The 17,182-nt window shown below is 41.6% G+C and overlaps 1 protein-coding gene across 3 annotated transcripts in view; it reads left to right on the forward strand.

Annotated features, from left to right (window-relative positions):
* Positions 1-17,182, forward strand: part of atp8a1 (ATPase phospholipid transporting 8A1) — a 362,709-nt gene that overhangs the window by 334,936 nt on the left and 10,591 nt on the right. For all 3 annotated transcript variants that reach the window (XM_080188142.1, XM_080188135.1, XM_080188148.1), the window contains exons 33-34: positions 10,302-10,390; positions 11,249-11,341. In XM_080188142.1, the coding sequence (XP_080044268.1) occupies positions 10,302-10,390; positions 11,249-11,341 (182 nt within the window). The remainder of the gene's footprint in view (positions 1-10,301; positions 10,391-11,248; positions 11,342-17,182) is intronic.

Raw genomic sequence — 17,182 nt, forward strand, 5'->3', positions numbered from 1 at the left:
TAATAGGAGTCTGACATTGTTATCCAGGTGTTTCAGGGTTGAGTGTAAGGCCAGAGAGATGGCATCTGCTGTGAACCAGTTATAGTAACAGTTGTCTCTACATGCAGCCAGTTGTTTTATTAATGTATACACTGCCAAATTAAACCATAATTATCTAATAAATTCAATATTTTCATAAATACTGGAACACAAATTATAAATATTCTGTCAGTGGTTTGCAAATATTGTCCCATTCTTCATTTCACCATAAGAGGAAACCATTGGTTTCAAATCCTAATTATGGCACTTTGGAGCCACATCTGCTCTTTCACTCCATCGGGCTTTAGTTTCTCATCCACCTCCTCCCATCCAGTGGATGCATTTTGCTTCTTTTTCTTCTTTCCCCTCCTCTTCTTTCTTGTTCTCACCATACCTCTATCCCACTCCTCACTCAAATCTGTGTTGTGCTGGTCACGACAAAACTTAGCATTGGCCAGTCTTTTTAATGTAGTCCTTACTCTTTCCAGGCTTAAAAGTGGTAGCTTTCTAAATCTTCAAAACTTTCAGCATTGAGTTCATATACCCTGTATATAATAGGATCTTGAGATGCATTCAAACCATGAGAACAGTGCAGAAAGGACAAAACTTGCATTTTTATTTGACATTTTAATCTTGCAAATATCCAAATTGCTTCCTTTTTTGGGTGATGTACAGTCACAGTTGTCATCCAGGCAATAACATGGTAATAAAAGCTAGGTTCTGGTAAAGGGCAGCCTCAATTTGTTTGGATATTGGAAGAAGTAAAGTTTGAGGGGAGGTTTTTCCTGAATTGTTTCTGTTTATTTACATTTTGAGAGGGTATGATAGAGTGTGTGAGAAAACATCATTAGCAACAAAAGACCTTTGAAAATTATTTTATATCGCATGATTTTCTTTTCCATTTTTGTGAATAGAAATTTAAGTGAGAGTGAATCATCTTTTCTTTATGGGTTCACATTTAACAATGGATCCAATCAGCCTTAAAAACCTGGGTCAGATGGAAATATTTTAATTACAGACTGCTTCATTTTATAATCACATGAAGATGTGAAGTTGATATTGGTTTAATTGTACATTTTACTCAGTGTTGGAAAGGAAGCTATCTGTGAAACTATATATAGATATTCATTTTCAAAAAATGTTTTAATTATTTAAAAGGGCACATCATAGTGAAGCCAAGTGAGTCTTTCCTTGCATAAGATGGATGAGTAAATTAAGTATTTAAGCCTATGGATGGTTTAAGGAATTAAACAATTGTTTGTGGGGAACGTAAAGAGAACTAGTTGTTCAATTAATCTGAAGTGATGAGATGGGCTTTAAGAATTGCTGAAATTATTCATCAACTTTTGTAAATGCAAATGGGAATAATTAAAAGATCTGGGTGCATACTTAGATGGGACTTATAGTTGTTCTTGACTGCACAGCTTATCTTTCCTACCAGTTGAACAGGCTGATAGTATTGTCATCTTCCTCAATTCCCAACCCCCTCCTACAACTAAGGTAAGGCCATCTGAAGATAGTTCTTTTCTTAGTTGATCACCAAAGTAGTGCTAATTCACTGAATCCCCCAAACTGCTCTAATCATAATGATTATGAACAGGTACTTAAGACTACAACTAGTTTCAGAAACAAGATTTATGGGAAGGGGAGGGAAAGGAAGGAAATCTAGTCAATCAGTGGCCCTTAAAGAGGCCTTTTAAAAACAAACCCATCACTCATCCGTGACCCACAATGATTTAAATCTTTGCATCATGTCTTAAATAAGTGACGAAAGAGGCTGTAAGGTTTATTACAACTGTTCTTGTGCCATAATAAAAGCAAATGAAATTAATTATAATCCTGTCCTTGTGGGTTTGTTCATCCAAATGTGGAAGAATAAATAATTGCACCACTCGCTCAAAACTTCTCACTCGACTGAAAAGTTTTGCTAGACACATCTGTCAAACGTGTTTTGACGCTTGTCTGGAGCATAGATACACTTGGGTATCCCACAAGGCTGAGATCTGAAAATTTACAGGCACTGTCAAGTTGAGCATATAATGATTAATTTGGTGACAATATCAGTTGGGAGGCTACCAGCTGTTTTAATGATAACTGAGGAATCTCAAGATTTCGAGAAAGGAAATCTGCTATGGATCTTTTTTTTGATCAACCTTAATTTATACTCACCCAGAATACTATTTCACGTTGTCATACCATGGCAATGAAAATGTAATTAAAATACATCTTAAGTATATTGTCTTCAGTTTCTGAATTTGTCTTTAACATTTAGTTGCCAAATAAAAGTGAAAGAAAATTTCTTGCAAAAATAGAATTCTACTGATTTTGAAAGCTACAAAAATGTTGCATTTAGGTTATTTTACTTCATTTACTTTCCACAATCCAATTCTCAGTCTTCATGTTGCATTTTGCATGGTAGAAAAAGCTTTGTTTTGACTACAGTTTTAACAGGCAACCAAAGCATGTCACGTCATTTAGAAGATGAGAGCTATTTTTGTTGCATGGCACTTGATGACAGATATTGTCAGCCAGTCAAAAGAAAGAATATATCAATCATACCTCAATTTTATGGATTACTATTGCACAAAATAGTTCTCTAATAGGGAATGTACAAGTGACCTATGATAAGACAGGCGAAATTGGAAATCAAAAATAAAAATAGAAATTTCTGGACATACATAGCAGGCCCATACACATCTATAAAAAGCAAAATATGTTAGCATTTTAAATGGAGAATGAAAGATAACTAGCCCCTTTATAGGATGCAACAACTTAAAGGGAGTGAAACAACAGGTAAAAGTCAAGAGTCAAGTACAATGACATGTCACATAGGAACATCTAATGGGTTTAATATAGGAACAAGCTCCTCAAGCCTGTTCTGTTATTCAATTACCAACAGAAAAAATCAATCTCAGCCTCAAATCTCACTTGGCATACCATCCATAAGCTTTTAAGGAAGTGAGTTCCAGATTTCTACTACTATGTATATGGACAAATGCTTCCTGATTTCACTCCTGAATGTGCAGCTGTATTTTTAAGATTACTTTGTTTTGGATTTCTCCAGCAGTTTCTCTGTGTCCACCCCATCAAATCCATGCATTATATTAATTAGAATTCCCCCAATCTTCTAAATTTCAAGAGATACAATTGTTAATACACCCTTTCTTCATATCCTTTAAGTTCTGTTATCAACCTGGTGGATCAGTGCTTTGTCTCTTCCAATGTCATTATATTCCTCCAGTGGTTCAGTACTTCAGAGGTACCCAAGATGGGGACTGACCAAGGCTCTGTACAACCAATCTTCCTCACTATTGAACTTCAACTCCTGTAGTTAAAGGCCTTTTTTAACTGCGTTAGGATTTAATGATTTGCATACATGGAAGTCGAAGTTAATGGTTCCTGGATAATATATATGAAGACAGGGTGGGGCTTGTAAAATAAAATGGCCTGCCCATTGCCTTCCTACCCACCCTGACGTGTCTCCCATATTGTGGAGAGACAGCAACACATTGGGCAGGCCCATCACTCTTGGGCCTATTGATGGCCACGTATGGGTCTCATTCCACATCTGCCACAATTTTACATGCAACTGGAGAAGGGGGAGATAAGGTGAACAGACTGACAGCATTCCCTGCACAGTCTGTTGTTATGATGTGGGTATGCCGGCGTTGGACTGGCGTAAACACAGTAAAAAGTCTGACAACACCAGGTTTTAGTCCAACCTATTTATTTGATAATATACTCGCAAGCTTTCGGGTTAGCCCCTTCGTCAGGTGAATGGAGAGTTCTGGCCAGAACTCTCCATTCACCTGACGAAGGGGCTAACCCGAAAGCTTGCGAGTATATTATCAAATAAATAGGTTGGACTAAAACCTGGTGTTGTCAGACTTTTTACAGTCTGTTGTTAGGCAGGAAAGGAAGTTATCTCCTTTGGGAAGTCCCCTGTGCCCATTGGGGCATCCCTTTTAGATCATTTGTGCATTCTCCACCACCCAGACCCCTAAAACCCCATTCTCCACCTCACTACATTCTGTCAGGCAAGCCTGGAATCTATCACTACTACTTTGCGGACTGCCTGTATTCCCAGCCGTGGCCATTACTCAGATTTGGTGCTAGTGGAAATGCAGACCTGCTGGACAAGTAGTTAACACACACATCCAATGAAGGCTGCCCCCACCATATTATTGTGAGTTGTGGGTGATGCGGTGCTAACAAACCTTTCAGTCAGGGGTTAGGTAGTTCTCCCCCCCATAAACTCTTCCCCCTCATAAATCGCTTGTCTCCTCTGGACACTCACCATTAAGGAAATATCCCAATTTGTCTTTCTCAGTTCAGAAGTGGATGGCCACTTACTTTCGCACATTGAACTCCATCTGCCTTAAGTTTGCTTGCTCACTCACTCAATTTGTCTGTGTACTTTTCTAATTTCTCCTCTCATCCACAAAACTTGTGCTCTTTTAGTTTCATGCCAGCTGCAGATATGGATGTCCAATTCTTAATTCCTTCATCCAATTAATTAATATATCTGGTGAAAAGCTGGGGCCCCAATATTGATGGCTGGGGAATGTCATTTATTGCTGTTCTACTTTCTGCCTCCTCTTCAGTTAGCTGAGTCCTGAGTCCAAGCACTCCATTCCTGATGATAAATTCCAGCAACTTGCCCACAATAAATATTAAATTGCTAGAACTGTAGTTTCATAGTTTCTCTCCATCCTTTCTTAAATATTCATGTGTTTTTTTTTAGTTTTCCAAAACAAGGGTACCGCACCTGATCTTGAAAGCTTTGGAAAATTGTAATTAATGCATAGAACATAGAACACTACAGCACAAATGGGCCCTTTGGCCCACAAGTTGCGCCGATCATATCCATCCCTACCAGGCCTATCAGTAACACTCAATCCCATTAAATCCCATGTACTCATCTAAAAGTCTCTTAAAAGGCCCCAGCGAGTTTGCCTCTACCACTACTGATGGCAGCCGATTCCACTCACTCACCACCCTCTGAGTGAAAAACTTATCCCTGACATTTCCTCTGTACCTACTCCCCAGCACCTTAAACCTGTGTCCTCTCGTAGTGACCATTTCAGACCTGGGAAATAGCCTCTGAGAATCCACCCTAACTATACCCCTCAACATTTTATAAACCTCTATCAGGTCGCCTCTCAATCTTCGTCTCTCCAGGGAGAAGAGACCTAGCTCCCTCAACCTATCTTCATAAGGCACGCCTCCCAATCCAGGCAACATCCTTGTAAATCTCCTCTGCACCCTCTCAATAGCTTCCACATCCTTCTTGTAGTGAGGCGATCAAAACTGTGCACAGTACTCCACATGGGGTCTGACTAGGGTCTTATAAAGTTGCAGCATTACCTCCCAACTCCTAAACTCAATCCCTCGATTAATGAAGGCTAGCACACCATACGCCTTCTTGACCACATCCTCCACCTGCGAGGCCAATTTAAGAGTTCTATGGGCTCACACCCCAAGGTCCTTCTGCTCCTCTACACTGCTAAGAGTCCTACCCTTGATATTGTACACCTTCATCCCATTGGACCTGCCAAAAAGGACCACTACACATTTATCCGCATTGAAGCCCATCTGCTACTTCTCCGCCCAGTCTTGCATCCTATCTATGTCTCGCTGCAACTTCTGACATCCCTCCAGACTGTCCACAACACCACCAACCTTCGTGTCGTCAGCAAACTTACTAACCCATCCCTCCACTTCCTCATCTAGGTCACTTGTGAAAATGACAAACAACAAGGGTCCTAGAACAGATCCCTGGGGCACTCCACTGGTGACTGGCCCCCATGCAGAAAAAGACCCATCCACAACCAGTCTCTGCCTTCTGCAGGAAAGCCAGTTCTGGATCCACAAGGCAACAGCCCCTTGGATCCCATGCCCTCTCACCTTCTCAAGAAGTCTTGCATGGGGGACCTTATCAAACGCCTTCCTGAAGTCCGTGTAAACCACATCCACCGCTCTTCCTTCGTCAATGTGTTCAGTCACATTTTCAAAGAACTCAACTAGGCTTGTAAGGCACAACCTGCCCTTGACAAAGCCGTGCTGACTATTTCCGATCATACTAAACTTATGTAAATATTCATAAATCCTGTCCCTCAGGATCCTCCCCATCAACTTACCAACCACTGAGGTCTGACTCACCAGTTGGTAATTTCCCGAGCTATCCCTGTTCCCTTTCTTGAAAATAGGAACCACACCCGCAATCCTCCAATCCTCTGGAACCTCCCCGTCTCCATCGACGACGCAAAGATCATCGCCAGGGGTTCGGCAATCTCTTCCCTCACCTCCCACAGTAACCTGGGGTACATCCCATCCGGTCCCGGCGACTTATCTATCTCGATAGAATTTAAAAGTTCCAACACACCCTCTTTCTTAACATCCACATACTCGATCTTTTCAGTCGGCTGCAAACCTGCAGTACAACCTCCCAGATCACTTTCCACCATGAGTACCGAGGCAAAGTACTCATTAAGCACCTCTGCCATTTCTTCTGGTTCCACACAGACTTTTCCCCCTTCACCTTTTATAGGTCCTATCCCTTCACATCTCATCCTTTTACTCTTCACATATTTGTAGAACGCCTTGGGGTTCTCCTTAATCTTACCCACCAAGGCCTTCTCATGACCCCTTCTGGCTCTCCTAATTTCCTTTTTAAGCTCCTTCCTACAACCCGTATACTCCTCTAGATCCTTAACATCTCCGAGCTCTCTGAACCTTTTGTATGCCTTTCTTTTCTTCCTGACTAGGTTCATCACAACCTTCGTGCACCACAGTTCCCGCGCTCTACCAAAACTCCTCTGTTTCATCGGAACATTGTTGTGCAGAGCTCCAGACAAACATTCCTTGAAAATTCGCCACCTTCCTTCAGTACTTTTCCCCCAAGAACACCTCCTTCCAGTTTACTCATCCAATTTTCTGTCTGATGTCTCCATATTTCCCCTTACTCCAGATAAACACCTTCCTAGCCTGCCTGATCCTATCTCTTTCCAATGCTATCGCGAAGGAGATAGAATTATGATCGCCATCCCCAAAGTGCTCTCCCACCGAGAGATCCGACACCTGTCTAGGTTCATTAGCCAGCACCAGATCAAGTACAGCCTCTCCTCTCGTAGGCTTATCCACGTACTGTGTCAGGAAACCCTCCTGAACACACCTAACAAACTCCTCCCCATCCAAACCCCTTACCCTAGGAATATTCCAGTCGATGTTTGGGAAATTAAAGTCTCCCATCACGACAACTCTGTTATTACTACATCTCGCTAGGATCTGTTTCCCTATCTGCACCTCAAATTCCCTGTCACTATTGGGCAGCCTATAGAAAACACACAGCAAAGTTATTGACCCCTTGCTGTTCCTAACTTCTACCTACAGAGACTCCGTAGACAGTCCCTCCACGGCATCCACCTTCTCTACAGCCGTGACACTGTCCCTGATCAACTGTGCCGCTCCACCACCTCTTTTGCCTCCCTCCCTGTCCTTCCTGAAACATCTGAATACTGATGAATGCATCTGTGGTTTCTTCATCTATCTGTTTTAATACTCTGGGGTGGAAAGAATCAATTCCCAGAAATTTGTCTACCATGCATCTTAATTTCTTTTCTGGGACAATGTGTTTTTACTTGTATTAAATGTACTAGATTCCTCCCTTTGATTTAATTCAATGGCCAAGGAAGGCAAGAGGCCATGGAGTCAGATGTATAGGTATGGGATAGGTGGAAAGGAAAATAATTATTGATGAAATGCTCAAAATTGGAACAAGAGCAGGAAGAAATGCTCTCAAAATCATCAGAATAGCATGTTGGAAGTGGGCTACAGTGGGATAGGAACAAGAGTGAGCCATATGTCCTATGAAAGGATCAGGATATTGAGATAGATCCAGATTCCATGGAAAATGAGTGGAGTCAAGTAAAATTGTAGATGTTGAGAAATTTAATCAAAGGTCACTGCTGATTGATGCAATACTGAAGGATGATGTGAAGGATGTAAACAGAAATGCAGTTGGGTCTTGAGGTGTAAAGGAACTGGCCACCCTGGTAAAGAGATGACTGAGACAGAAATGCCTTAAATCATTGAAACAGAGTAGATATGTTGAAGCTGTCAGTGCTGGGTCCAATGCTGTTAATTATCTACATCAACATTTGGATGAGAATGCATAAGTCTTGATCAGTAAGTTTGCAAATGACAGTAAAATAGATGGTTTTATAGGCAGTGAGGAAGGTTATCAAAATTGCAGCAGAATCTTGATCAGCTGGGGAATTGAACTGAGAAATGGCAAATGGAGTTCAATACGCCTAAGTATGAGATGTTGCATTTTGGAAAGTCAAATCAAGTTAGTCCCTCACAGTGAGTGGGTAGAACCTTAGGGAGTTTCGTGGAACAGAGAGACCTTGGAGTTCAGGTGCACAGTTCTGTAAAGGTGGAGTCGCAGGTAGATAGGGCAGTGAAGAAGGCTTTTGACATGCTGGTCTTCATCAGGGCCTTGAGTATAGAAGTTGTGAAGTTATGTTGCAGTTGTACAGGAAATTAGTGAGGCCACACCTGGAGTATTGTATTCAGTTTTGGTTGCCTTACTATTAGGAAAGATGTTATCAAACTGGAGAGAGTGCAGAAGAGATTTACAAGGATGTTGCCAGGACTCAAGGGATTGAGTTATACTGAGAGAATGGACAGGGTAGGACTTTTTTTTGGAGTGTAGGAAAGTGAGGGATGATTTTACAGAGGTGTATAAGATAGCGAGAGGTATAGATAAGGTGAATGCATTCAGTCTTTTTTCCAGGGTCGGGGAATCGAGAACTAGAGGGGAAAGGTTTAAGAGGGGAAAGGTTTAAGAGGGGAAAGGTTTAAGAGGGGAAAGGTTTAAGAGGGGAAAGAATTAATGGGAACCTGAGGATCAACTTTTTCGAGGATGATGGTATTGGAATGTGCTGCTGGAGAAAGTGGTTGAGGCAGGGGCATTGAATACCTGTAAAAGGCATTTGGACAGTTACATGGAGAGGAAAGGTTTAGACGTCTATGGGCCAAATGGGGTTAGCTTAGATGAGCATTTTGGTTGGCATGGACCAGTTTAGGTCGAAGGGCCAACCTTTGTGCAATGCAGAGTGTCAGAGATTTATAGAATCATAGAATCTACGGCACAGAGTGCCATAATGTGTTTCACGCTGAAAAGTAGGGAGGCAGGGCCTATTCTTGCCCAGGAGGCCAGCAGGACAGTGCTGAGCGGACCACTACGCACAGGTCGTTCTGTCAGTGCAGAAATCAGCACACGTGCACAAACTCCCCTTATTGCCAGCCTCCCAATCACTGGCCATCTCAACACTCTGCCCCCCATCGCTGGCCTCCTGACACCCCCCCCCACCTGCCAATCACTGGCCTACCAGACCCCCCCCCCAGGCCAGGCACTGATCTCACCCCCCAGTGGTCTGTTCCAACTGCCCTCAACCCACCAAATGCCTCTGATGGCCAGCCCTGATCACCCTCCTCCCTTCCTGTCCCAACGTTCTCTCTTGCAGTAGGTCCCCATGGGGAATAGTTCACAAGTTGAATCCTTTGGCCGACACTGAGGTAATTAATCTCAATCAGGGCAGCAGTTGCTGGAAAAGAAAGAGAATATGCAAGGATATAGAACCTAATGATGAGATTAAAGAGCTCATAAAGGAAAACCCTGGAATCTCTGTACTGAATATTCTGTTTCTATGCTTTAACGTTGTACAATTTATTGGGCACGTTAAGTTTGGCTTAAATATTCCTGGGCTCAGAAACATTAACCAGGATTTCTGCTCCTGATCCCCATCTATTGTTCCTGCATGAAAATGTGGTTGTCTGCTGAACAACCTTCCTCTCACATCAACAAATAGCATCTTGACACTTATCTAGTTTTTCACGTGAATGATGGTAAAGTTCTGCAGGATGGAAGGCTCTGAGCAAACTGTATTTCAGTATCAGTCACTGTCTTGATAAGGGAAAATAAAATTTGGCTGGTGGAGAGATTTTAATACAGTAAAATGATAATTGTCATGCATTTGAGTCACTTAGAATTCGCCAAACCAGAGACAAGTAGGGAATTTTCACAATAACTTAACTTAATTGCAGTGTTAATGTAAGCCTACTTGTGACTCTAATAAATAAACAAGATAAACTTTGGAAGCAAGAATGCTGCAATTAACCATGAACCATCAGTATACAACTTTGAAAATAATTTTGATGTTGTAAATGTATTTACTACTGCTTACACTGCAAAATATGTGTTCCATTAACTTTTTCAGGCTCTAATGTTGTTCAGCTCTGGTGTTTTTTGGATGGGCCTATTCTTCATCCCGATTACTTCACTTCTGTGGGATGTGACCTACAAAGTGTACGTATGATAAAATAAATGTATAAATCCTTGTGAAACTTTATTGTGAAAGGAAAAGAATTGAATGTTTTTAATTTATTTTTAGCTTGCATGAAGCAGCAAGCTGAAATATAAGTGTGATTGTTAAAAGTTGGCACAGCGACATCAGACATTTGCAGCAGAAATGAATTGTTTGAAAGAATGTGGAGACAGTGGATGGGATTTTCCAGCCACGCTCATCCCAAAATCAGGAAGTCCCGCCCTACATCAACAGACCTTTGCATAGTCTGCCCCATCTCCACCCCCAGCCGCTACGATTCCTGTGGCGGGAGGGACAGGAAAATTCCCATCAGTGCATTACTTAGCTTCAGGAAATTGTGAACTTAGATAATTTTTGAATTGTTTACAAGGTGGCTTATTTAAAAAGAAACTGCTAGTTGAGATAATAGATGAAAAAAGGATTTAATTGAAAAGGTGCAACATGTTCCTAGGGGTGAGACAGTCTTTCATTTTGCTGAAAACTGAGGCAAAAAAATATGGGGGGTGGTGGGGGCGGGTGGTGGTGGTGGAAGTTTTCCCATCCTAACCACCACAGGAATCATGCAACATTTGTAAAATATTCTTTGATTTTTGTTTTCATTTAACTTCTATTTTCTAAAAGCTTTTTAGAGGTTAGCAAATTGCAAACCTTGTATGGCTTAATGCATAATTGAAAATGGTTTGTTGCAAAATGTATGAAATACAATTTCAGGGAAAGGTTTTCCATATTTGTTTTCACTGGCAAAGAGGGAAATGTTTTTTGAGGTAATATATTAAATAATCATTATTGTAATGTTTATGTAATGTTAAATTAAGAATCCATTTAATTTTAATTTTCAGCATTCGGAGAACTTTGTGCAAGTCTCTGGTGGAAGAGGTTCAAGAGTTGGAAGCCCAGTCCCAAGATCCAGGTGCAGCTGTTTACGGTAAAAGGTATATATTACAAATAAAAGATGAAGTTTTTAAATTTATTTATCCTATCAGGAGAATGCAATAGGTTTTGTTTATTTTTTAATTTTAGAGTTAGGACATACGAACATGCAAAGTAGGAACAGAAGTAGGCCATTCACCCCTTTTTGAGTTTGCTACACCATTCAATAAGATCATGACTGATCTTTTCAAATTCCACACTGTCGTTTACCTCCGATTCTCTTTCCAAACAAGAATGTATCCGATCTCTATCGCCTTCTGAGGCAGAGAATTCCAAGTTGCCCACCCTTCTGAGAAAAAAATTCTCATCTGTCCTAAAAGGCAACCCCTAATTTGAAAACGGTGCCTTTAGTTAAAGTCATTGAAGTTTACAGCACACAGAGACCCTTTGGCCTATTAAGTCTGTGACAGCCATCAAGCAGTTATCATAATCCCAAGTTCCAGCACTTGGTCCATAGCCTTGTATGCTGTGGTGTTTCAAATGCTCATTTAAATGCTTCTTAAACATTTTGAGGGTTCCCACCTCTACCAGTCTTTCAGGCAGTAAGTTCCAGATTCCCATCACCACCTGGGAGCAAATATTTTTCCTCAAATTCCCTCTAAATCTCCTGCCTCTTGCATTAAGTACTTGAATGGGCGTAAATTGAGAAAGGTGGGTACTCAGCGAGATCTTGGTGTCCTCATATATCAGCCGCTGAAAGTAAGCACGTAGGTACAGCAGATGGTAAAGAAAGCAAATGCTATGTTGGCCTTCATAGTGAGACAATTTGAGTGTAGAAATAGGGATATCTTACTGCAATTGTATAGGGTGTTGATGAGGCCATACCTGGAGTATTGGTGCAGTTTTGGTGTCCTTATCTGAGGAAGGATGCCCTTGCTATAGAAGGAGTACAGCAAAGTTTTACCAGCTGATTCCTGGGTTGGCAGATCTGTCATATGAGGAGAGACGTAGTCAGTCAGGATTACATTCACTGGAGTTTAGAATAGTGAGAAGGGATCTCTCAGAACTTACAACTTTTTAACAGGGTTAGACAGGGTAGATTCAGAAAGAATGTTCCCAGTGATGGGGGAATCCAGAACTATGGGTCACAGTTTGAGGATAAAGGGTAAACCTTTTTGAACTGAGGTGAGGAGAAATTTTTTCACCCAGAGGGTAGTGAATATGTGGAATTCACTACCTCAGGATGTAGTTGAGGCCAAAACATTGTCTGATTTCAAGAAGAAATTAGATATAGTTCTTGGGGCAAAAGGGATCAAGGTATACGGGAAAGAAGGGGGATCAGGCTCAAAATGAATGCCAGAAAAGACTTGAAGGCCAAATGGCATATTCCCGCTTCTAGCTTCTATGTTTCCCTGGTTATTGACCCTTTTTATAAAGGGTCAGTAAAGGACCCTTTTATAAAAGGTCAATTCTACCTTATCTGTGTCCCTCATAATTTTATACACCTCAATCAGGCTCACTCTTCACCTTCTCTGCTCTAAGGAAAACAACTCTGGTCTAACCAGCCTTACTTCATAGCTGAAATCCTCCAGTCCATGCAACTTCCTGGTGCATCGACTCTGCATACTTTCTAGGGATCAGTGCTGGGTCCACTGTTATTTGTGATTGATTTTGCTGAGAATTTAGGAGGCATGGTTAGTAAGTTTGCAGGTAATACCAAGATTTGTGGCATAGTAGACAGTGAAGAAGGTTATCCAGGATTGCAGTTGAGCCAGTGAGCTGACGAATGACAAATGGAGTTTAATTTAGGTAAATGTGAGGTGATAAATGGAAGATTGAAGGGCAGGACTTGCTCAGTGAATGGTAGGGTGTTAGGGAGAGTTACAGAACAAAGAGATCTAGGGGTAGAGGTTCATAGCTCCTTGAAAGTGGAGTCACGGATGGACAGAGTGGTGAAGAAGGCACTCGACGTGCTTGGCTTCTTTGGTCAGAGCATTTAATACAGGAGTTGGGATGTCTTGTTGAAGTTATATAAGACATTGATAAGACTACGTTTGAAATACCGCATACAGTTCTGGTCAGCCTATTACAGAAAGGATATTATCACTCTAGAAAGAGTGCAGAAAAGATACTAGAATGCTACCGGGACTTGATGGTTTCAGTTGTAAGGAGAGCTGGATAGGCTGGGACATTTTTCCGTGGAACATAGGAGGCTTTGGAGTGATCTCATAGCGGTCTCTTAAATAATGAGGGGCATAGATAAGGTAGCCAACATCTTTTCTGAAAGGTAGGGGAGTCTAAAACTAGAGGGCATAGGTTTAAGGTGAGAGGGGAGAGATACAAAAGGTTCCAGAGGGGCAATTGTTCTCACACACAGGTGATGAGTGCCTGGAATGAGATGCCAGAGGTAGTAGTAGAGGCGAGTACATTTTCATGCCACATAATTGCCCTTATTTAAGTTTAAAATGCTCATTTTAGCCCCTTTCAAACTGGATGTAAAATTCAACGCTATTATGGTCCCTGCCACGTAGATGTGCCTTTACTCAGTCAGGATTAGTTAATCCTGTCACATTAAACAATCCAAATCTTATGTTATCTGGTTCCCTGGTTGGTTCCAGAATGTGCTGCTTTAAGAAACTATCCCAAAAGCATTCTATGAGCTCCTCATCCAGGCTGCTACTCCCAATTTAATTTTTTCATTTTTATATGTGGATTAAAATTATTGCCATCCCTTTATCACAAGCCCCCAATATTTATTCTTGTATACTTTGTCCTACATTGTGGTTACTGTTAGGGGGCCTGTTGACCGTTCCCACTACTGACTTCTTTCCTTGCGTATTCCTCATTTTCATACAAACTGATTCTACATCCTGATCTCCAGAGCCATGGTCATCTCTAACTACACCAATACCATCCTTGATTAGCAGTGCTGCCCCTCCACCTTTACGTAGCTTCCTGTTCTTCGTGAATGTCATATAATGCAGAACATTCTGGATCTAACCCTTGTCATTTTGCAGCCATGTTTCTATAATGGCTTTCAGATCATATTTACTTCAATGTGCACGGTCAATTAATTCACTCTATTAAGAAGGTTCTGTGCATTTGGATACAAACTGTTGAGTTTTGTCTTTTGTTATCTTTGTAACATCTAATCTTAACGGTTGATGTATTCTTAGCTTTCTTTCTCTGTCCCTGCCTGCCATTCTCTGACCCCATTCTCCATGTTACCATTTGCTCTCCTTGATTTACTGCATCTACCCAAGCTTTATCCCTCACCTGCCTTTTAGTCCTCTACTTCCCTTGTTATGTGACTTGCTAGAACACTGGACGCAGTTCGGGTGCAGACTGAATGGTACAGCCCCCACTTTACCCAGTACTGATGCCAGTGAGACATGAAACAGAACCCACTTCTCTCAAACCAGTCTTTGAGCCACATATTCATTCCTCTAATCTCAGTTGTTCTATGCCAATTTATACACAGCTCAGGTAATAATCCAGACATTACTGCCTTTAAGGTTTTGCTTCTTAATTTGACACCTAGTTTCTCATGATGTGGATATGCCGGCGTTGGACTGGGGTAAACACAGTAAAAAGTCTGACAACACCAGGTTTCAGTCCAACCATAAATCGGTTGGACTGAAACCTGGTGTTGTCAGACTTTATCTACTTCCTCACACAGACTGTGCAGGACCTCTTTCCTTGTCTTGCCCATGTCATTAGTTCCAATGTGAACAATGACCACTGGATCTTCCCCACCCACTAAGTTTCTCTCCAGCCGCTCAGCCTTGTGGACTCTTACATAAGAACATAAGAAATAGGAGCAGGAGTAGGCCATCTGTCCCTTCGAGCCTGCCCCGCCATTCAATAAGATCATGGCTGATCTGTCGTGGCTCAGTTCCACTTTCCCGCTTTCTCCCCATAACCCTTAATCCCCTTGCCTACCAAAAACCTATCTACCCGCGTCTTAAATACATTTAGCAAGGTAGCCTCCACCACTTCAACGGGCAGAGAATTCCAGAGATTCACCACCCTTTGAGTGAAGAAGTTCCTCCTCAACTCTGTTCTAAACTGCCCCCCACCTTATCTTGAGGCTGAGCCCTCTAGTCCTACTGTCCTTTCTGAGCAGGAAGAACCTCTCCACCTCTACCCTATCCATCCCTTTCATCATCTTAAACGTCTCAATAAGATCCCCCCTCCCCCCACCATCCTTCTAAACTCAAACGAGTACAAGCCCAGTCTATTCAGCCTCTCTTCATAGCTCAACCCCCTCAACTCCGGTATCAGCCTAGTGAACCTCCTCTGCACTCCCTCCAAGGCCAAAATATCCTTGCGCAAGTGCGGCGACCAAAACTGCACACAGTACTCCAGCTGCGGCCTCACCAGTGCCCTGTACAGTTGCAGCAAGACCTTCCTACTTTCATATTCAATTCCCCTTGCTATGAAGGCCAGCATCCCATTTGCCTTCCTGACTACCTGCTGCACCTGTAGGCTGGGTTTTTGCGACTCATGCACAAGGACCCCCAGGTCCCTCTGCACCGTAGCATGCTGCAGCTTTTTGCCCTGTAAGTAGTAGTCCTTCCTACCATTATTCCTACCAAAGTGGATAACCTCACACTTGCCAACATTGTATTCCATCTGACTCTTGTTCTTTGCTGCAAAGAACAGTGTGAATCCCCTGTACTGTCTCCTACTAACAATGTGCTCCTGTTTGGTCCCACCACTTGAACGGCTCATCCACCCTTCAGACCTCACTTTCGTTCACACAGGTTGTGAGCATCACAAACCTGTTTGACAATTGCGAAGTTGGAGGCATTTTTACTACTATCTGTTTACCTGCATCTCTCATTGCCACATCATCCTGTCCCTCACTGCTGGACAAAATAGATGACTCTATTCTAAGAGGTGTCTTTTGTTCCAATCTTCTGGAACAAAATGTACGGGTATTTCGCCTCCTCCCTTGTGTTGTGTGTTGTCTCCAGTTCAGCTTCCAGATCAATAATCCTGATCCAGAATTCTTCTAGCTGCTTACACTTTCTGTAGCTGTGTTTGTCTTTGGCATCCAGGCACCCCCACATTTCACAGTTGCAACACGTTATTTAGTTTTGTTACTTTCTGAATTAATGTAGAATAATTCCTACATATCAAACAATTTACTGTGCTTATTAAGGCTAGTACCATATACAACTAAAATTTGCATCTTTCTTAATCACGCAGATATGTGTTTTATGTTTTTCATATATTTATATTTGTTTTATTTTAATTAATAAACTCTACTAGTCTCAATAAGATTTACTTCTGCTGTTAGAAAAACCTTATTATGAAGAAAATGTTACAATTACCAATAATTGTATTTAAAGATAAATAAGCAAAACATATAAAATACTCAGCAACCAATCGCTTGTGTAATTCCCTATGATATTATACTCGATTTTCTCCAAATCTGGTCATCCACTGAGATTCAGCACCACCAACACATCAGCAGCAGTACCACCATCAGCTAGCTCTTTTATCTTCCCGACTTCATTCTCATTCTCGCTCTTTTTCGCATTCTTTTACCTCCCTGACTCTTAAAAAAGACAAGTCCATGCCATACAGAGAACCAATTTAGTTCACGAAGAGTGAGAAAGATGGGTATTCCAACCTGGTTGAAATTATGTCTTTGGTCTCCAGACCCAGGTTAAGTTTATGGTCAGTTTTTTGTATTCTTTCATAGGATGAGAGTGTTACTAGACCAGCATTTGTTGCCCATCCTTAATTGCCAGCTAAGAGTTAACGACATTGATCTGGACCAAGTAAGAACAGCAGTTTTCCTTCCCTAAAGGACATTAGTGAACCAGGTGGAATTTGACAACAGTCAATAATGGTTCCATGGTCATCATTAGACTTTTAATCCCAAATTTTTA

Source organism: Carcharhinus amblyrhynchos, chromosome 1 (assembly GCF_965287045.1).
Source record: "Carcharhinus amblyrhynchos chromosome 1, sCarAmb.v2.hapA, whole genome shotgun sequence".
Classification (NCBI taxonomy): domain Eukaryota; kingdom Metazoa; phylum Chordata; class Chondrichthyes; order Carcharhiniformes; family Carcharhinidae; genus Carcharhinus; species Carcharhinus amblyrhynchos.